General features: G+C 35.7%; 5 protein-coding genes across 5 annotated transcripts; 2 read left to right on the forward strand and 3 right to left on the reverse strand.

The window, feature by feature from the left end:
- Positions 1-4,857: 4,857 nt before the first annotated feature.
- Positions 4,858-5,982, reverse strand: Tsp_07779 (homeobox protein Otx1l). Its single transcript, XM_003381183.1, has one exon. The coding sequence runs from the start codon at positions 5,980-5,982 to the stop codon at positions 4,858-4,860; it is 1,125 nt and encodes a 374-aa protein (XP_003381231.1).
- Positions 5,983-10,823: 4,841 nt separating this feature from the next.
- Tsp_07778 (putative ubiquinone biosynthesis monooxygenase coq-6) lies at positions 10,824-12,820 on the reverse strand. Its single transcript, XM_003381184.1, has 9 exons — positions 12,790-12,820; positions 12,549-12,640; positions 11,877-11,990; positions 11,766-11,821; positions 11,504-11,739; positions 11,322-11,442; positions 11,145-11,260; positions 10,899-11,083; positions 10,824-10,868 (listed from the first exon to the last, which is right to left on the reverse strand). Exons 1-9 carry the CDS (start codon positions 12,818-12,820, stop codon positions 10,824-10,826), a joined length of 996 nt encoding a protein of 331 aa, XP_003381232.1.
- Positions 12,821-13,822: 1,002 nt separating this feature from the next.
- Tsp_07777 (hypothetical protein) lies at positions 13,823-14,724 on the forward strand. Its single transcript, XM_003381185.1, has 2 exons — positions 13,823-13,831; positions 13,900-14,724. Exons 1-2 carry the CDS (start codon positions 13,823-13,825, stop codon positions 14,722-14,724), a joined length of 834 nt encoding a protein of 277 aa, XP_003381233.1.
- Positions 14,725-14,933: 209 nt separating this feature from the next.
- Positions 14,934-15,955, reverse strand: Tsp_07776 (transmembrane and coiled-coil domain-containing protein 1). Its single transcript, XM_003381186.1, has 6 exons — positions 15,886-15,955; positions 15,761-15,838; positions 15,631-15,687; positions 15,358-15,472; positions 15,104-15,248; positions 14,934-15,035 (listed from the first exon to the last, which is right to left on the reverse strand). The coding sequence occupies exons 1-6, from the start codon at positions 15,953-15,955 to the stop codon at positions 14,934-14,936; spliced, it is 567 nt and encodes a 188-aa protein (XP_003381234.1).
- A 915-nt stretch (positions 15,956-16,870) lies between these two features.
- Positions 16,871-17,875, forward strand: Tsp_07775 (signal recognition particle receptor subunit beta). The gene is made up of 3 exons (XM_003381187.1): positions 16,871-17,200; positions 17,248-17,433; positions 17,624-17,875. Exons 1-3 carry the CDS (start codon positions 16,871-16,873, stop codon positions 17,873-17,875), a joined length of 768 nt encoding a protein of 255 aa, XP_003381235.1.
- The last annotated feature ends 3,682 nt before the right edge of the window (positions 17,876-21,557 follow it).

The raw sequence follows: 21,557 nt of genomic DNA on the forward strand, positions 1-21,557 counted from the left end.
TTTATGCTTTTCCGCTGACATGTCCCAGTTGTCCAGACAACTACAAATACTTTCAAAGAAAACAAAAAAACAGCTGTATTTGTATTGACCGTTTTCATTGTTTGCATGCTTTCATTGCAGTGCTTTGAAAAATCACCGTCAAATTCTGTGAGTATGCACTTTTTGATATCTGCATTCCATATTTAATTATGAAAGATAAAATATTTTCGATAATGCAAATAACATTAATAATTATTTTTACATTCCTCTAAATTAATTGTCTATAATAATTTCAACTGTTAAATGTATTTTATATTTTAATTAAAAAGAATACTTTAATTTTAGAAATGCTTATTAAATTGATTTTTCCAAATGATGCTTTGAAGATTTTTTCTTTGTTGCCCTCATCTCATACGGATGAAAGTAATTTTCTTTTAACAAAGAACTGCATGCCGAATGCAGTGTACCTTTACATATGGACAATTATCTGCATGCTTGTAGATTTGCTTTTTCTTATATGTACTCTCCTTAAAGCTTACATAAAATACAATGCCTGCATGGAGTTCATAAAATACTACTGCTACTATTACTACAGTGCGGGGAGGATGCAAGGGTAGTTGATGAAAAAACTGGCAAACAGTTTCACCGCATTCCAATCTTCTGCTCCATTTCCACTGACAGGCGTGTGAATGAAGACAAAAATTGCAAAACACAGAATCTGCATAAATTTTTGTATGAGAAGCAAAAAAGTGAAATAATAAATTTGATATTTCAACCTTTGATATATACATATATATATAATATTTATTGCAAAATGCAGGATCAAAGCCAAGTTTGAGTAACAGCAATTAAATGCAAATCTAGACGGCGTCTGAGGTTATCTGGCCGCCGGCGTCGTTTGACCAGTGGTCAGTAGATCAAGCGCGTCAAACAACCCAGTTCAGGGCGGAAAAATTGCACTAATTGGCCGGCGGCTCGCTGCGATCATGACAAATACCTTTGCACCGAATTAGCACCTAACAATAGCACGATGGCACAATGCCGTTACTATTCTTGTAGAAAAATGGCCAGACTGGCGCCAGCCCTTTTCCGCACTATGGTACAGCAGCGCAACTAATTATTAATGCTGACCTTAAATGTGTTTTCTTTTTCTTTATCTTTCTATACTCATTTATTCAGTTTTCCTTCTCTTTGCCTACTATCTGAACGCACAATATTTACAACTTAGATGATATTGTATCATTGGTCATAATTATTCAAATGTGCAGTAAAAGGACAACACTAGCGTAGGCATTACACTTTGATAAATAAATTCACAACTGAATAATGTAATTTTAGATAAATTTGAAGAAAAATATTTTAAAGAAAAATTGCCAATTATAATACAACTTTTACAAATAAAAATGAAAATTATAACTGCAACCATGCAAAAAGAACACTGAATTCCGAGCAGAAATAGAAGAAAATTATTTCTAACAATAAACCACTGTATTTACATATAAGAAAAAAATGAGAAATTCATTAACCTGTTCAAATAGAGAATAAGCAATCATTTTCAAGCATTACAGGACTCGTAGTATATTTGCCGCTTAGAAATGACTTAGCTGTTGAAGTGGCCATTCAATGCTGTCTATTGCAAACAGTTGATCATCTCCAACTACTAGTAACGTATAATCCCCCGAAAAGAGGATAATATCTATTAGGTACGATAAACCGGACTTGCTGCTTGTAACATGTTTTATCAAAATAATCTCAGTTTGTAGTTTCCTTAAGTCTACCATCGAAGTACGTCACATCTGCCCATGCAATCCTCTTATACAGTCATTATATGTTTAGCTTACTGAAACAGTGACAGTAACATTGAACAAATCGCACTTGTTATTTTTGTTGCTGCAATTTATTAGCTGTCAATAATTATGTTTTCTATTCTGCAATGTTGCACAAATGAATTAAGCTTTTTATTCTCTTTCTTCATACAAACTGCATCATTCATAAATAAACATACACAAAGTGTACCATAAACAGATGTACCATAAACAAATTGAATTATGCTGCTATTGCCTGGGGTTTGTGAAATTTAAAGTAAATAAAAAATACAACTCTGCTTGAAATTATGAAATGAAATGAATGGAAAATAATTTCCATCTTAAGAAATATATTGATTTTTATTGATTTGAGGATAATTTCTATTGCATAACATTTTAAAAGTTATTGCCGATGGTAACACAGAAAGATGCATGTGCATGTGTATGTATGCGAATGCGCATGTGTGTGTGTGTGTGCGCACATGTATTGTGTGTAGGGGACAGAGGGTTATGCACAGTTGTTGGATTGTTGATTTTCAGCACCGGCTATGGTCAGCTTAATTGGCATGGTCAGCACTCGCGGCTATTTGCTGACCGGATTAGTTTGGCACGCCCGTGCGGAGCTGCTTTTGCATAGCCGACTGGACATCTTGGCCACCACCGGCGGCTGTTTGCCCGCCTGAATGGCGCCATGGCTGAGCGATTCTGTTGACCCAAAGCTTCTCCAGTAAATACGTCTGGCCTGATCTTGACGGCTTGCGCCATCAGCAAACGGTCCACCAGACACAGCTAACTTTGAGACTTCTTTTTTTGTTTTTGTATTTTTTCATCTTTATCAAGCCGGACTCACACAACAGTGCACCTGTGCCCACCTGATGACGTCAGCATTCTGGGCTTGTCAACAAAGCCACAACGTAAAGCAAACATGCCACCCACTTTGCTCCGGAACTGTATACGTCACAGTACGAATGTATTACTTGATTAGAAAAAGCAAAATGGAAAAGAAAATGAGAAAAAGAATAATATCATTACCGTAATCGTCATCGTTCCTCTTATCTTATTTATTTATGCTTTTTTTATTGAAAATAGCTTCTTGCATTATGTATAGCAACTGAAAGATTAATGTTGCAATTAAAAAAGGAGTAGTAGCAATAATGATACACTTGAATCTACTATATTTAAAGTAGCTAATCATAAATTACCTTACATATCAATAGTGATTAACACACTTTTTTGAATACACCATGTGTGTGTATAATGTGAACTGCAAAAAGATTATTTCACTATTCATAGTATTTCAAAATATGAAAATTTTGGACAAAAACGAAAATAAGTGATAATATTTCTCACATATTAATGTAATTAATATTTTGAACGCTCACAGACGCCATTTATTAACCACTAACAAATGGATAGATATACAGTAAAGGTGGAAATTGAAAGCATGTCAATAACAAGGAAATTTTTATCCAAGTGTTGTTTTCTTTCCTGACTGATTGATAAAATATCGTAATAAGATAAATTTTTCAAAATGTATTTTGGACTGGACGTTTACACAGTGACAGTTGTCAACATGTTTACAACTCATTTAAATGAAGAAAATAAAATTAAAAGCAATAGAAAAAGATTGTTCATTGCCTTTTATTTTTTAATTATTCGTATGCAAAATGGAGTTGTTTAAACATAACATTAAAATGCATGCTCTGGAGTGAAATACGTGTCAATTTAATATTAGGTTTGTCTGTAAAAAATGTTAGTTTTTCTTTATTAAAAATGATATTGCAGAATTTTAGAAAATGACGATACTTTTGAAATTGAAAAATCACCTTATTAGACTATTTGTCACTGAATTAATTATGTAATCATCAAAAGAGAAATATTTAGCTAATCAACAGTTTGTAATGCAATTAATCGACGGCTTGCTTTTTTTCTATATTAGATTGATAGATTTGTGCTTGTTCTTGTGAAGAAGGAGAAAAAGAGGAGAAAAATAGAAGAAGGAGAAAAAGAAAAAAAGAAATTACACTCAGCATGAGACCTATCGATTGGAAGGGAATATGTGGTCAAGCGGCGTTGAACCGCACGAGGCCATGGCAATTCGATGACCGCCTGTGTCACCATCACTGGACATGTAAAGAGAGAAGGTGGAGAAGAATAGCAGCAGACACAAGAAAGGAAAGTTATCCGTTCAAGTCACACAATCAACCGCCCCCAATGACTCTGCACTTTGTTATCGCCTGTAGACATCAGTGGTGAAAACATAATGGGGCTGGCCGAGATCGCAATCAGTGTCAACCGTAACCTGTGGCCGGCTAACTGTAAATGATCCAAGCATTGACAAGCGGAGCATTGGTCGACCTCATGAACGACAAAAAAGAATAGAAAAATAATAGAAAAGAAAAGGAGACGAAGGAGTGAAAAAATGACTCCACTAATCGGCGCCTCTTTTACGCTTCATGTACTTTTTCTGATATCCAATGCTGATAGTGATGAAATAAAATAAAACAGGAGAACAAATAAAAAAATAAAATGTATAAATAAAAGCTGAAAAACATAATATAGACTATATTGCGTAAGATCAAATTGGCAGAGAGGGCAGTTGCTGATAGTGATCAGGTTACCATGGAGACCATGCAAATTCACTTTATGTACAGTACAGATACATGACCCAGCAGTATTGTCGACATGAGCATCTATTGTTTCCAACATACACAGTTGTGTTCGTCAGTTGCGCATCTGGCGAAACTGTCTTCTCCAAACACAAGTGCAGCTAAATTCGAACAAACAAAGTCCATCACTTTCCGCCCGTGTTAATTAAACACTCGTAGAAAGCAAATCAAATTGCATGCTATAAGATCAATCTTTATTCTTTTCCATCAAAATGATAATAATAGTATGCTATCAATTTGATAAAATTCATTTTGAAATACAGATACAACATACAGACTGAGCATTAAATGAGGAGAAAAAAAAGCAATAAAATACAACAACTACATGGGAATAAGTACGGTACGGCTCTCGTAGAATGCAGATAAAAATATGCGGTATAAAATAAAATATGCGATGACGGAGTCTAGAAAATATTCGCCTCTACTAATGAGCCGTAGGTAATGTCATCGGTATGGCCGAGTCGATTAAAATCAGCTTCAGGTGTTGAATACCCGTTATAAGAATATTGGTGAATTTCTCTTTGTGGGTATTGCCATTGTGATTGTGACGCAACAACGCCATCGGTCGGCAACACTGCTGCATAACAGTCTGACTGTATGCAATCGGCGGCTATTCTAGCTTGAAAGCTGGGACTGTGAGATCTAATAAAAGATGGCGATGAACTACCATTGCTAGCCGTCGAGGCAGGACTTCCATGATTGTGGACGTATGCTACTGGCGGATGGAAGACAATCGGTTGTTGTTGTTGCACATTACAATTCAATGATAAGTTTTCACCGAAGAAGTGACCTGCAGAATTGTCGGCATAATTTGAAGTATAAGCTATCTGCTGCTGATCGACCATGCTCATCGGTTGGAAGTGACCATTTGGAAAATTTCCACACTGCGATAAAAAATTAACCGGACTGTGAGAAAAAATCACCGGACGATTATTTGGTTGGAAAAACTGTTGTTCACATTGCATGATCGATTGGTTAGATGGAAAATTCCCATTTTCTGCAATAAAATTTGTTTCATACTTCGTATCGTTTTCCAATTTCAATTCTGCATCATCTCTTTCAACACTGTTATCCAGTTGCTGAATAAAATATTCACCACACAGTGATCCCTTATCACATACAGCTGATTGGACTGATTGCTTGTCTTGTTCCACCGGTCTGTTTTCACCACCACTCAAAACTCGCTGTTCTTGTTGACGTGCTTTAGCTCTACGATTTTTAAACCATACTTGTATTCTTGATTCGGGCAGTTGAATTTGATATGCAATATCTTCACGCATAAATACATCTGGATATCTTGTCTTTTGGAACGTCTCTTCTAGAACAGCGAGTTGTGCACGTGAAAATGTCGTTCTTTCACGACGCTTTTTGTTCGTTGAAAATGGCGCAGAAGTTGATGGTTCATAAGGTAATGAATTACAATCAGGATTCGTCGATATCACTACTGAAACTGCATCAGTAATTTTTGGATATTCACATTGTTCACAGAAACAATTCATACACGCATGCTGGTAATATACTGGATCCATTTCTGCAAGTTGTATTGGAATTTTGTAACGAGAAAGTTGAGTGAATGAGAAAAAAGAAAATTTCCCCAAATGACTTCCAACACCAGAGCATCTACATTTAAAAATTCACATCCGCTTTTGCCAGCCAATCAGACACTCAACAGATAACCAATCATCGCTGACGATCAATTTATTTGCAACTTTGTTTGTAAAGAAGAGGCTGTTACAGTAATTAAAATTCAGAAATGAAAAAAAGGAACCTAGCTATGCCAACATTGCCAATATTATGAAGTTTGCCGAATAAAAGTGAAACTTCGTTGAATTTTACCCTCCTTTGTCAACTATTCAAATTTTATCTAACTATTTTCAGCTTGGAAAAGAAAATTCATTTTTATCAAATGAAAATTTACAATTTTCCTAAAATGACGAATGACAATTTTCACTCTGGAAAAGCAAAAAAAGCATGGCATGTTTACAAATGTATAACATGTGCGCTTTTGAACTTCCTGTTGAAAATTTTCTGCATGCTCTTTTGCCAGCAGGCATTGCATTTCATTTAAAAGTGCTAAGCGGAAGAAAAAAATGACTAATTAAAATAATCTCCTGCAGTGTTAAAGAATTGACATGATGAGTGGAGCTGCTTAAATGCACGTGCGTCTACACACACGCACCAAAAAATGGCGGCAAGCGAAGCCACTTATCCAAATTGGATGAGCCGTCATCAGCCTACTTTTCATCACCGACCGAAGCCGCTTAATCTTGCTAAGCTTTCCTAGCTTACTTCTACGCCACAAAGGTCAATTTTTTTACAATGGCAATACTTTGATTCCACTTAACAACGGTTTTATCTATTTCGCTAGTTCAGTATTATCAATTTCAAATCAGATATCATCAACAGAACGTCATTTCTCATTGTCCAACAAGTCGAAGATCAATGATCACAAAAGAATGACTGACAAAAGCGTCATCAGGTGCAATGATTTTCTACTTTATCCCAACCTCACATCGCAATCGCTTTCCACATTCAATAAAATATGAAGGGATAAAGCGGTATGTTATTGTAATAAGAAACGTCGCTCAGCTCCGCAGGAGTGCAAAGAAGGTCTTTGGGAAGTGGTTGTCCATTCCAGAGCCGATAATTAGCCATTGGTGCGAGCATCGGCTTTTTAATAAAGAATAACTTTGAAAGCATGTAGGTCGAACAAAGCCTGCGAAAGATGTGCATGAAAGAAGCAGCCGGCAGGTATTTGTTGTTTTTTTGTTCTGCATCGAACTGCGTCCCGGCATTGTATGAGCCGCTAGCCGGTGCTGTGCTTCCAGTAAACCGAGAAGCAGTGTCGTTGGCTAGTCAGAGAAAGCCGAGCCAGCGTCACATCTCCGGGCAAACTCATCATCTCGGCGGGTCGTCTTTATCCGAGCGTTGTTTTAAGCCAGCATTCTGGCTGGGCCCTTCGCGCGCAGACAGATGTTCCAGTGTAAATGCTCTGCGGTCAGTGTTCTTCGCTTAATTGAGCACAAAATTGGACACGGCAAGCGATCTCCTTTTTTTCAAATCGACAAGTGCCGGCTAATCCGCTCTGCTCCTCATGGTCCGGCCCTCTGACAGTCGGTTCGGAGGATAAAAATGGAAACCTCTTTTGTGCAAAACATCATCCCCGAAAGCGTTAAGCTCATCAACACTGGTTGGATAATGGTCTATTTTCACTTGTGCAACGATAACACAATATCAAACGCTCCTTTGGTTCAGATCCAATCACCCATGCTTCCCCGCGTCTGTTATTACGCTAACAGGGTTATGGATACTGTTCACCTAAAAGCTCACTGCTGTTCATCTGTTTCATCCCCTAACTGACCAAATATTCAAAATTCACAAGCTTTCTTCCAGTGATGATATATTTTCGAATAAAACTCCAAATAAAAAAAATATATATAGAATACTTGTAATTTCGTTCAATCACATCTCATTTTTATCACCTATTTATTAAAAAAATAATGCAATAAAAAATATCTCGAAGAAAAAACATTTAAAAACATTAATTTTACACATCTACAGTAACTGAGTTTATAGTCAGATGTAAAGATCTGTTAAAAATAAAACTGTAGATATCACTATCACACACACGCACACACATACATGCATATCACATCTTAACGCATACGTAATACATTCGAATATGTGTATACATCAGAATTTTATTCTAATTTAATAAATGATTCTTAAAAAATTTTTTTAAACGCAAAGCAGTGCTACTAGATAGGTTTTTCGCTTTCTATACGATAAATTTAACAATGGAACTTGATTTTCAGATAATATAAAACAAAGTTGTGTAAAATATCAAATCAAAATTTTTGTAAATGATTATGAGAAAAGTTTCACCGAAGCATTCTAATCGTCAATATTGAAAACTCCATCATTTTGTTTAATTAAAACAATTACGACTTGAACCAACAAACGCGCATAAAACTGTAAATAAGCTGTGAGTAATTTTTCAAAAATAACTTGGGATAGATTTTTAAGCTAATCACAGTCATCTAAGAATGTTACCTAAGAAACAGAACAGAAATCAACGACAACAACAACAACAACTTGGCAGTTTCGTTTCGTAAAATCTAAGTGAATGGAAAAATGCTGTTTGTTCATTTCAAGAAAAAATACATCACGCTGAAGTTGAATAAATTACAATGCTTGAACTGATAAAGGACACCCAAAAGCAGTGTTTGTTTGAACTTTTATAAATTATTGCTTTGATAATCGGAGAGCAGTTTTAAATTTCTACCGTCACTTCTCACACCTCACACCCCATATGACAATACAGTGCTTTGAGAAAAAACAACACACACGAAAGAAGATACATTGAAACCGCATTTGAAGAAAAAATACAACAAAGCAAACACTTACCAGAGATGATATAATTTTAATTCTGATTGTTGTAGTTGTTGTAGATGCAAAATGCCACACTTCTTTACTTTAATGCAATATTTTCTAAAAAAAGTTTAATTTAAATTAACCATGTAATATAATGGTGTAATGGATTTTTCAGTCGAGGAATTCAAATTGAAAACTACATAATAATACTAGACTTTAATACCTATTACATTTGCCAATGAATTCAGTATCATTAATTAAAAAAATAATATTTTAAAAACAACAAATCTCAGTCTAGTGAACAGCGATGCACAGACTGTTCAATTATGCATTTTGTAGTGTATTTTATTATTGATATGAATTAAACCCCCAGTTTGTAAAATGGATCATATTTAAAGTTCTGAAAATTCCGAAACTATGCAAAATTATATGAATATATATAGTAGAGGACAACACGGGTCAACAGTTTGGTGAATAAATTTGGCCTTGTGAAGAAAACAATTTTTGCAACTATCGTGATCAACGTCACGAGATGGCAAACAGGTGCGAAAGCATCACTCATCCGAGCGTAAAGACTCGCACAGTGATGACGCCCACGCAATTTTTGCGGTCCGCACTGTTGCTGCATTAGAGCATTCATTTCTCACGCCAACCGATATCACCCACATACACACATACTCAGAAAACAGTTACTGATAAGCAATAAACGTGGCCGAGGTAAACAAATAAACACACACACCGATGATCAGTCTATGATTATGCAAATCGACCGGAAAAATAGTTGCCGGTCGATCAATTTTTGATATAGAAAAATTAACAAAAACTAGAAAACTGCGTCAATCAAAAAATACACATATCACAATGCATCTCGAAACTACCGTAATCTATGAATGGTTTCAATGTATAGCATAGATTATAGAATATTTTTGTAATAATCAAAACTGTCAACTGACAACACTTGAACAAACTGATACTGACAAGTGACAAAAATGAATGAAAATACAAAAATCAAAGATTTCGGACAATATTCGCCCACTCGAACAACAAACAAACTGTCCAACAAAGGGCAAAAGATGCTGGTTACAAGTAAACAAAATGTTTATCAAAATTGCAAACTCATAGCAAGCAATAAATAAATAAATTAACACCACCGGCAGCACTACTTGCCTCGAATTTCAGTTTCATCGCTTGTCGTTTTCGGTGAACATTTTCCACAACCAAACGCCCACTTTATCGCTCTTCTTTGCACAAGAAGACGGGCTGAGGTAGGCAAATTTTCCAACCCACAGGTTCGTGTACAACGAATTTCTCAAACTAGGTCAAAACAACCGCCCATTTTCCAACTCATTTTCAAATCCACATCCGGCCAATGACAAGATTGCGCAAAAATTTGCATAACTGATAAAACCGACCAATTCCAATTCAACCACTCACTGAATGGTGCAGTGATTGAGAATAAAAAAGCTCACGCAAAGTAATAGATAGCGTTTTGATCACCTTTTTGAATGTGCTGCAATTTTTGGATATTATCCTAACTAATTTGCCGCTTCAAAAAAATTTCAAAGTTTTTTTTTGGTAGTAAACAATGAAAATACATTACTGAATAAAAAAGTGGACAATTATTTATTTTTATTATAGTGATGGTAACCTTTTTTTCAAAATTATAATAAAATGTTCTTCACTAAATTCAGTTTTGAGAAACTTGCTGCAGTGCTTTATAAATTCGTTTTCTTAACAAAATTAAGAGCATAAATATTTTCTTATGCAAAAGTATAAAAATCACAAAGAAAAATAATTTTAAAATTTCAATTCCATATATGAAAAAAGAAATTCTTTCACTCGAAAAAACATTTAACTTGCTTTTCTTTTATCACTGATGCACAGGTACGGTAATTAATTATTTTATTCAAATTTTTGACAATATCAATTAACAAACAGTATTGAACGTATAAATTTATAAAACAAAAAATAAGCAACACAAAATTTTCGACATTCATCAAATTGAAATTTGCGGTCGGCTGACAATGTTGGTAAAAGTACGCTAAAAATACAATGTATTAGTCTGTTTTACTTTCGGATGTAGACGAACTTTTAAAAATGGCGACTTTTCAATGAAATTCACACCCAACGAACGAGCCAGTACTATTGGTGAAAATTTGTGCGAATAAAGCTTCTTCAAAGCATCACATCCAAAAGCAATTGGAATCACCTCTCGTTGACGTCGAGTTTCATATTCTCGCAAATGCAGCATTGACCCTGTAAATTAGACAAAAATTAGATCGTTCAACTTGAAAATAAATAAATCATTCAACAATACCAATGTCACATCCAGCCATCATGGCATTTTCTATAACATTAGCTAATTCTTGAACATCTGCATAGCCCAAATTGACACCCTGACCCGCCAGTGGATGTATTCTGTGGGCAGAATCTCTTCGAATTTACAACAAAATATAACCTTTAAGAATACATGGGAAAGTGAACCTCTGCTTACCCAATTAATGCAACTCTGTGATCTACATAATGTGCAGGTTGTACAAGAGAAAGAGGAATAGCAACACGCTTTTCCACTCCAACCACTGTAGGTGGAACGATTGCAGTTAGACGATTTTTTACTGTACAGAAAAAAAATACTCGAATGAAATCAGAAAAAATAATTACAACAAACATTTATACCATTGCAGACGTTTTCGAAAAATGTGTCCATCACATCCAATGTTGAATTGGTAACAACATTTTGAGAACTTTGATCGCAAAGAGCTATATTCAATGAATCCACAAAGTCCGTTTCCGACATATCCATCAACTTTCTCGCAAATTCGTCGTCGCATGACCAAGACAACGATGCTTGATCATTTGAAAGCTTAAACAATCGAACGGTAAACAACTTTATGCAAGATGGTATTGAAATCCTGCAACTGAAATACGCACAGGCAACACAGCCAGTGGACCAGTTCTGACGAATCGTTGCCAAGCTGTACAGCTATCTTCGGGCTGCAACAAACGTGACGGTGAAATTTTCAATATCAATCTTGAACATCCTACTTACATTTGCATAAATCAACTTCAAATTGGCTATGATAGATTTTTGATCATAATTCCACTGCAATGTTCGAACGCCCATAGCCGATCGAATTCGACTGTTACTTCCATCTGCAGCAATCTGCAAAGAAAGTGAATCTATTCAAAACAAGCCAAATATTCATTTCAAGCGGCAAAAAACAAAAACACCAGTTGCTTTACACACCAGCAGCTTTGCAGTCACTGTTGAACTGTCACCAAAATGAACTGTGACCAAATCGGATAAACTGTCCGCTAATCTGCATGCAATTTATACTTTTCAAACAGCAGCTATATCATATACATTGCAAATCATACTTTACAGATTTAACTGTGGTTTCTGATTGGAAAGTGACATTTGAAGAAGAGAATATTCGTTTAGAAAAACTGGACAACATCAAATCATTTTCAATTATGTACGCCAAAGGCTTTTCACTATCATAGGTGGGATTTTCAAACGTCAGATGAGCATTAGAACAATCTTCCCATACGATCATGCGAAGCACTGGTTGAACTCGGCTATTTTTCATTTCTGACCAACAGTCCATTTCTGAATTAAAAAAAATTTCAAATTTATTTCTTTTATCATTACATGGAATAATGAAATTTATTAAATTATACTTTCAAATAAAGAAACTGAGCGAGGTGAAATCGCACATACTCTATTACTGTAGTGTTTGGACATTTCATATTTGACTGGCTTTCCAACATCAACCAACAATACTGACAAAGCTTTGAGCACTGGGTTGGTTCCTGAAAACAACTTCTGGACATATATAACATTCATAAACGGATAAAAAATTCAAAGTCTATTAAAAATACCGTAATTTTTTATACATGTTAAAAATATTATTAGGCAAATATTCTAAATCAACAGCAATAGTAAAAATGAATTTTCTCACCAATACAGCAAGCCATTGCTTGTCCTACCATTCCTCCACCAATTATGACAACATCATAATCTTTTCGGGAAGTGCAATATTTATTTATTTTTGAAAACCATAAGCGGCTTCTGTTAGCAAAAAATTGACAAATGGCCATGATGAACTAACTTATAAAGTCCTCACATAAATGGAGGAAATTCAAAATGTATTTTGTAAAAATTATAATCAAGAGTAAATTACTGTTATTTGAGTGTCAAGTACATAGTTAATTTTGTAAAGTATTCTTAATTTTTGTTTCAATTTCTAAGATTTTTAAATTAACAGATGAAAACTGGATTTCATCTGGTATGTGGAGCTTAAATTATGTAATGTGGTGCACTGCAGAACAATTATCCATATGGATGACCGAACATAATGCAGACAGCTTCAAACTTCTTTTCCTTTTCTAAATTCATTTCTTCATTTATTTACTAATTAAATTTCTAAATTATTTCTTTCATTAAGCAAATAATCCATCGTTTCATTTAAGGTGCTTTGATTTTAATGTACTGTATAAAATAAGAAAATCAGGTAATTTCAAACGGAACAAAGTCATTAAATGGAAAAAAGTTAACAGATATGTTAATTGTGATAGTCAAGCGCATGTAAAACATGAAGCACATTTCTTATTATGAAATCATGCTCTAGAAAATTTTAAAATTCAAAGCGTTCAACAGGATGCTTATTGAATGCTGTTCTATCGCTCATATGATGATCATTCAAACATTGAAACTTCAAAATCGGAACAATTTCAACTAACAATGAGAAATTAATTGAAATTCAAATGAGAAACAATTTCTGCTTTGTCATATAAAAAGCATAACATATAATTGGCTCTTTTTGAACAATTAACGAATATCTGAGAATGGAAAAAGCTTACGTCATCCATCTTATTCATATCGTTGGCGCTATTTTTCGTCTGCAAATAAAATAAATCGTCATCTGTTGAATTCATCATAACACTATCTGCACTTCGATTACATTGTTCTTCAGCTTGTACGCTCATAATTAAATGAAATACGTAAGTTTTTCCTTTTCGGATGAAACAAACCTATTTCAAAAAAAATTCAAATTTGTATTCATTTCTAGAATATGCAGAATGTATTAAGAAAACAAGTTCACGTGTTAGATCTTGAACAAGTTGTGAATGTCTGGGCACGTGATGTTTTTCGATTTACGAAAAATTCCGAACAAAAACATTTATCCGAAGAGTGCTTACAATACGACATAAATTGGTCGAACGTAAAAATGACTTGTGACGAGCCTCAGTACAGTGTGATTCCAAAATTTCGTTCAGCCCAAGAGGAGATGAGCCGTCTCAGCATTCAGCCAAGGATACTTTTCAAATCGATCTTTTCAAATTCGACAAATCGTATCCAAGAGCACAGCTTCCGAGCCGAAAGGGTCAGCACGTCCGTTTGCTCTATGTGCGTGGAAAATGGTATCATTCGTGGTGCGGATTTTGAAATTTGCATGAAAACTCCGAATGAAATTCTAGAAGCAAATGTGGGCTTCAAGCGCGAATTGCACTTTTCCCGTCTAGACGAAGATACGATCGAAGAGCAACTGATCTGGAGTGTGGACAGCAAAATTTGTGTGCCACCGCACACTGAAACCACTGCTGAACTGGTGATGTCCGAAGCTCAGTGTTCGGCATCATTCAAAGTGGGATTCAAAATTCAAGGTCGAGTTGTAGTTGTGATCAGGAACATGAAAGCGAACCATTCCATGGTCACCATGATCGAAGGTAACATTGCTGACATAGTTATGCACGAAATTTCCAAGGGACTGAATGGGTTTAAAGTAAAAAATCGAATCGTATTTGGAGAAATGATCGGAAAATGCAATTTTAAATTTGGCCTCGAGCAACGAGTAACTATCACCGAAACACCGTTAAAAGAAAATGAGAAATAACCAACCAAGAATAAAGATAGTGAATTATTTATAGATTTATAATAAATTAAAATACAATTCATGATGAACAATAATTCTCTTGCCAAGCAAACAACTGATCCTCATTCAAATGATGAAACTTTAATCACTACTACTACTACTACTGAGAATAAGTACAGAGTTCAAGTGACCACAAAATGCGTTCGTAGCATCAAACAAAGATAGCATAATCAACGATACTGATCTGGCGGTTGAAACAGTGCCCCGAAACCTACTTGGCTTTGTTTAGCCATGGCGCGGCTTGGAGCAAAACCCAGAACCTTCTGCAAACTCTGAAATAAAGTTGAATTATTTCAGTAAAAACCATAATATTACAAACAACGTAAAATAGAAATCAAACCTGACGGATAGACATGGCTGACATAACATAAAGAAATATAAACGAACATTCTTTAAAGTTGTCTCCTGGTAAATTTCTGTGTGATATACCACGCATAAACGGTATTGGTTCAAAAGGCAATTTGGCAATGGTTATACCTTCGAAGCTGAAATGCAAAGAAAACAACATCATTATCGTTGTAATTAGTAAAAAGAAAGCTATTATTATCATTTCTTAAAACAACTGCCAAATATGCACTTATCCATTTAACTTACATGCTGCTGAAGGTGGTCAACAAAGCAGTAAATGCGAGTCCAATTGCAAACATGCTTCTCATTTTAAACTGAGATAAATCACGATTGGATACTTTGAGGCGCTCTTCTTGCTTCTCTAAAATCAAATATGAACCAATAATCCACCTGTATGTGCAAAAAATAAAATTAAAAATTTCAATGAGTATCATTTCCATCATTTAGCCAGTGTACTACATACTGATCAATAAACAAATACAAACAAGCTTTTAGCTTGTACACTACAATACAACATACCAAGTTTTCGTTTGTTGGAGCGTTCAATTTCATTACCCTGATCTTTCTTTCGTTCAACTAGAAAATATTTTTAATTAATCAAACCATAAACTATTCATATCATATTTATTTTTTTTATTCACATCATTACGTCTTTTTGCTTGTCTATCAATTTCAGCTTTCATTCGCTTATATTGTTCGCTCCGGTAAACCAGTGCATAGGTAAGTGCTGAAACAAAGTACGTAAACGTGAATAAAGTATGAATTACCATATACCTTCCCCAACAGCAGCAGTAAACAAGGAAATAAATACGGTCAAAAGAGACAAGAGGAACATGCCGGTCATATCATCAAACTAATTTGCAAGTCCACCATACTGTATGTAAAATAAAAATTAGGTTGTTTTATGCAAATGAGTGGCAACAACATTATTTAAAAAATATGAATTTAAAAAACATAAAAAAATAAAAGAATAAGTTATGAAATAGTGAAAAAATGTTCAAAACAAACTTACACAATAGCATTGACTTTATAATTATGAGATTATTTTGCATAATCTGTTTAAGTTGGAGTGACAACTGTGAAATTTTGATTACATATTACAATATTAATTAAAAAAAATAAATTTCACGTTTCATAAAAGTTAGTTTTCAAATGATTTGCACTAATTTTGAATGCTTTGAAAAAGAACAGCAGAGTAATTCAAAAATTGCAATTCTTATTAAAAATTATAATTATTTTAATTTAATAATTTATTCAAAAGTGTATTTTTGTTTCAAAATAATTTTTATTATTATATTAATTTTATACTGTTTTTTTTAATTTGAATGAAATACAGTAATAACCTCACAAACGGTATTAAAACCTGCATTTTGTTAAAATACATGACAGTTATCGCCACACGAGAATCGTGGCTTTGCTATGCCACCGAAGTCGAAGTGAGCTCAAATCGTCTGTGTTTAATTTCATGAGCAGTAAATTTTGTATAAAATTGTTAAGGTACGTGGTTGTGGCTTTAGAAAGTGTGATTACTGGTTATAGACAGTTTTGGATTCGAGCACGTTCCGGCGAAAAAGTTGAAACTCTCCTATTTGATCCTTGTCGTAAGTATGCTTTTAATGAGTTTTATTCTTTTTTTAATATAAATTTTTATCCTAGTCGGTCGCAAAGTTCTGTTCAAAGAAGTCAGTCGCGTTAGCAGTAAATCCAGTCTTTCTCAATACGCGAAAGAGCGGTTTAATATTCATTGAAAAGAAAAAAAATGAACATTTTTGATGGTTGGTTTCCGTTTTTGATCGGCATTTTTTCCATATTTCTAACATGCATTTTGCTGTACAAATGTTTTCCGCTTGCGATGCGGCCCAAACGCAAAGCGGTTCTTTTATGCGGTATTTGTAACAGTGGTAAAACTGTGATGTTCATGCGTTTTGTCACCGATCGATTTGTTCAAACTTTTTTGTCTGTTCGAGAAAATTTTTCCGCAGTGACCGTCAACGGAAATCGACTGGAACTTATCGATATTCCAGGAGCTGAAGAACTGCGCATCACCTTTTTGAACAGTCACTTAAAAGTACATACATACAGCATACGGGTGTGTACATTTTTTGAAATATGATGATCGTTTTGCGTATCATTTAGAGAGGTATTCGCGGAATCATTTACGTCATTGACAGTTCCACTTTCGCGAAACAATGCAAAGAAGTTGCTCAGTATCTTTACAATCTATTGTGCGCCCTGCTTGCGACGAAAAATCACCGAGTGAAAGTGCTCATTGCTTGTGGTAAACAGGACATCGTTACGGCAAAGTCCAGCAATATACTGAAAGTATTTTTTTTTTTTTGAATTTGAAATATGAATTTTTTCTTATAATAGTGAAAATTTACCTTTTCGTGTTGTCCGAGGAGGAGTATACAGCCTCTTTTTCACTTCTTTATTTGTAATTTTATTACTGAGTGATTGGTGTGAAGGGCTGTCGTCGATGGTGAACTTGATTTTATTTTTCCTTCTTCTGTAGGCGAATTTGGAAAAAGAGCTGGATTTGTTGAACAGAAGTGAAAAATTTGCACTGGGTACGACGGAAATCGGTGGCGTCAGTGGTTCATTGAAAAAGACTTTATTACTTGATCAACGGGACGACGGTTTGTTTTCATTCGATAAGCTGCCAATTGAGGTGCAATTTTGCGAATGTTCAAGTAAAGTGAAAAACCACACTGGTGACAACAATATTGGCTTGCAAGATGTTGAACTGTGGCTGAGTCAGATTTGAAGAGAAAAAACGATTGCAGTGTTGTTTCTTTGTTTTTCCTCATAGTAGCCATGTTGCTGTTGCTATTTTTTTGAATCGATGATTTAAAAGATTCCATTTTTGAGTCTTTTTCATTTTATGTGAATATTCTTTTCTTTTTTCTTCCAATGGAACGTCCTGAATGTAAGCAGAAGTTGGCCTTCATAATTTGATTGATTTATTGCAAAATCGCTGTCCATCCAAAGTACGAGTGTCACACGTTTCATGATATTATCATGTCACCATTTTTTGGGGTGGGGTGGGGGGTAATTAATTGCTAACTATAACCGACTGACGTCAAGCCCCCTCTGAGACACATGTATTCTCTGCCCATTCATCATAGAGACAGACTGTGACGACTACTGGAGAGGCGGGGCTGGCTTGTCGAACCTTGTGTACACGTGAAGCGTGTTGTTTATCGCGCTGGTGGAAACAGCAACCAAGCACGACAATAATAGCAAAAAAAAGAATGGTATAAAATCACGTTAGAAAATAATTTCGTAAAATGCAAACAGCAAAAAGAAAATATACACAAATTATTAACTTTTTAAACCGACTTTCTTTTCCATTAAAACTTGCTATGGTTATGGTTATCGAATACAGAACACAATTAATCTAGTCATCAATATTCAAAAAGAATTAACAACATTTTCGTTCCCACAAACATATTCATACGTAGTTTTGTTTGTTGAACAGTGTTGTTCATTTGTAAAAGAAAATAAAATCCATTACACATCGACGACATACATTTATAAAAAATTAAATATAAATTCTATTTAACATTGTGATTGTGGTTATTTAAATAAAATAAGCAATAAAAAGAGAAAAAAAATACTTGTGTGCTTGAAAAAAAAAGACACGACACGACTGTGGAATAGATGCTTTTTTTCTGTATGATGATGATGTATCAGTCGGTGCCAAGCTGCAAATGCACAATACGCAACTCTTCGGCATCTTTGTTGCGCAACAGACGTCCAAGCAGTCCGAACATCGCCGGATCTTGACCGCCCAAAGCGGTCGCCGCATCGTCGTCCACCGGGATGAACGTGGTAATACGCCGGCACTTGTAAGCCACCAACCAGCCGTCCAACCACCTCAAATATTGGGCGCTGATGTCGGCCAGAGGTGTGGTCGGCTTGTCTCGGACGTTGGCTTTCAACTTTTTGAACGCGTACTGGGTGGCCGTTTCCACGGTAGTGGTATCGTATTTTTCGTCGTTGATCACCACAGCCGTACCGTTGGCGAACAACGCCCAAGTGTACCTGGGCTTGATCAACCGTTTGTAAGCGTTCACCAGACGAGCCTGATCCGGAACTCCATTTTGAGGTAAATCGACAACACTACTACTGTCAACGCTCGAACGATTGCCCATTCAACTGCTTTTCGTAGCTGTATTTTAAAATCAATAGTAATAATAATAATAATAATGAAACTTAAAAATCTACTGTATTCTATTCAAATGCGCAAGAAAAAGAAGAGGAAGAAGCACAATTCGCCGTACAACTTTTACCTACACTGTCGCTGTGCACCCACCGCCAGTGGTTATTTAGTTAGTTATCGAACCAGTTAGTTGTTAGCCAAAAGTCGTCGCATAACAACAACCAATCATCATCGTTCAACATTCTAATTTCGATAAATACCAATAAAAAAGCAATAAATCTATTATTAAAAAACAAAAAGAAGTACTTTATCGTAATCCAACTCAAATAACTTACTTATCAGATATATTTCTTTGCCAACACAACAAGAACAAGAACAACAACCTGTGTGCAAACACAACACATGCAAAATATTGACCAGTATAATGAAGATAAAGCAAGACAAGATGACAGACAGCAATTGAAGAAAACAATCCGCTTACTTTTCACAGTATGTCAGTTAAAATAATGCATTAATCAAAATTGTTCAGCTCAACAACAAACAAATTTTACAAATTACCTCTACGCGCACGTCGCTTCAAACAACTTGGCAAATAAACTGCCTTCTGTCTTCCTTTTGTCATCGAAATTTCTTGGAGTTTTTTTCCAAAAACACAAAAAAAAAATAATATACCTACCTCCACAAGAGCATCAAAATATATAATACCTAGTATAGTTTTCTATTCAGCACCATCAAATTTTGATGCTTTTGTTTACCGCTTTGGTGATATGAAGAAAATAAAATAAATCAAGAAAATATATATACAATCTGACAATCAAGTGCACTGACCACCCGTGGAAAAAAAGCACAAAACAACATTACTTATGTAGTATATAAATAAATTTCAGCAAAAGAAAAAAAATTTAATTCTACACTATACATACAAATATATACATCATGTATGTATGAAGAAGTATCGACATGACGAGCAGCAACAACCTGAAACAACATGCATATGCAAATACAAGACAGACAGACAGACAGACAGAAATTTTTTCTTCTTTGATTAGCCAAGCCATTTCAAAAAATTACATTTGAAAAATAATGAAAAAACAAACAAACAAACAAACAACTTCTTCATCGAGAAAAACAATCGCTGACCAATCAATGAATAATGAATGATGATGGCACAAAATTATGGACAGACTGTGACGCAAGAAATTTAATGCGTATCCAGATGAAATAATAATAATAATAATAATAATTGGAGCGTTAACATTGAGAAAAGAAAAAAAAACAAGCGCAACGGCAAGGCCACCGGTAAATGAAACATTGAAATTATCGTACTGAAACGAAAAAAACCCTACAGATAGATAGATAGTTGTATACCTACACGAATATTCCATTTGTACCAACACAGAGCATAGATGTGGAGTGCAAAATAGAATGAAGCTGTCAACTGGATGGTAAGTGGAAAGTCGGTTGTTCGAATTTTGTTCGTCTTAAATAAAATGAAGATGAAAAAAAATCGAATACTGTGCCTTCTTCCTGCTTCCCCCTCCATTTCACCAACCTACCTACCTACCTACCTACCTACTACTGTTACTACTACCACTACCGGGCACCGGGTACAATTTGCCAGACTGATGATGATGATAAGTGGCAGCTGAGCTGTTGGCCATGTTGGCACAGGGAAGCACGTAGGAAGCGGCGGAATCGACAACAACAGACCCGTGTTGAAGCGGCTGAGAAGATCCCAAGACGACGAGGTCCGGCTTGGCGCCGGTACGGCTTTCTCTCCGTTGACAAGGCGGTACGACGACGGCGCCGCTGCAAAATGGAGAATTGCCAAAACTGGCGCCCAGACCGCGGGACAAATTTTCCATCTTCTGCACAAGATCGCGGAACGAATCGCAGTCCGACCGACGTCTGTAACGCCTCAACCGACGCACATCGCGGTCCAGCTGAGGATTCGACACAGCGCCCCCAGCAGCAGTAGTGGCAGAGGCCGCTGCCGCGGATGGACTTCTCAGCACAGCGGACGACGAAGACGACGACGACGGGGGTGTGGCAACTGGTGGTGGACGGATTTGCTGTTGCTCGTGCGAGGCGACGACAACTTTGGCCACGGTCGTCTTGTCGAGCGCGACCACGTTGCTGCTGTTCGAATGCAAATTCAACTGCTGCCGTTGTCGCTGGTGTTCGTCTCGCCTTTCCAAAGGACGATTTTGCAGAATATCCTGCAGGTTGGATCGAATCGTCCGAAGCTGCCCGATCAAATTGCCGCCGCCGTTCGACGAGCACG

Source organism: Trichinella spiralis (assembly GCF_000181795.1).
Source record: "Trichinella spiralis strain ISS 195 chromosome Unknown Scfld2, whole genome shotgun sequence".
In the NCBI taxonomy this organism is placed as follows: Eukaryota; Metazoa; Nematoda; class Enoplea; order Trichinellida; family Trichinellidae; genus Trichinella; species Trichinella spiralis.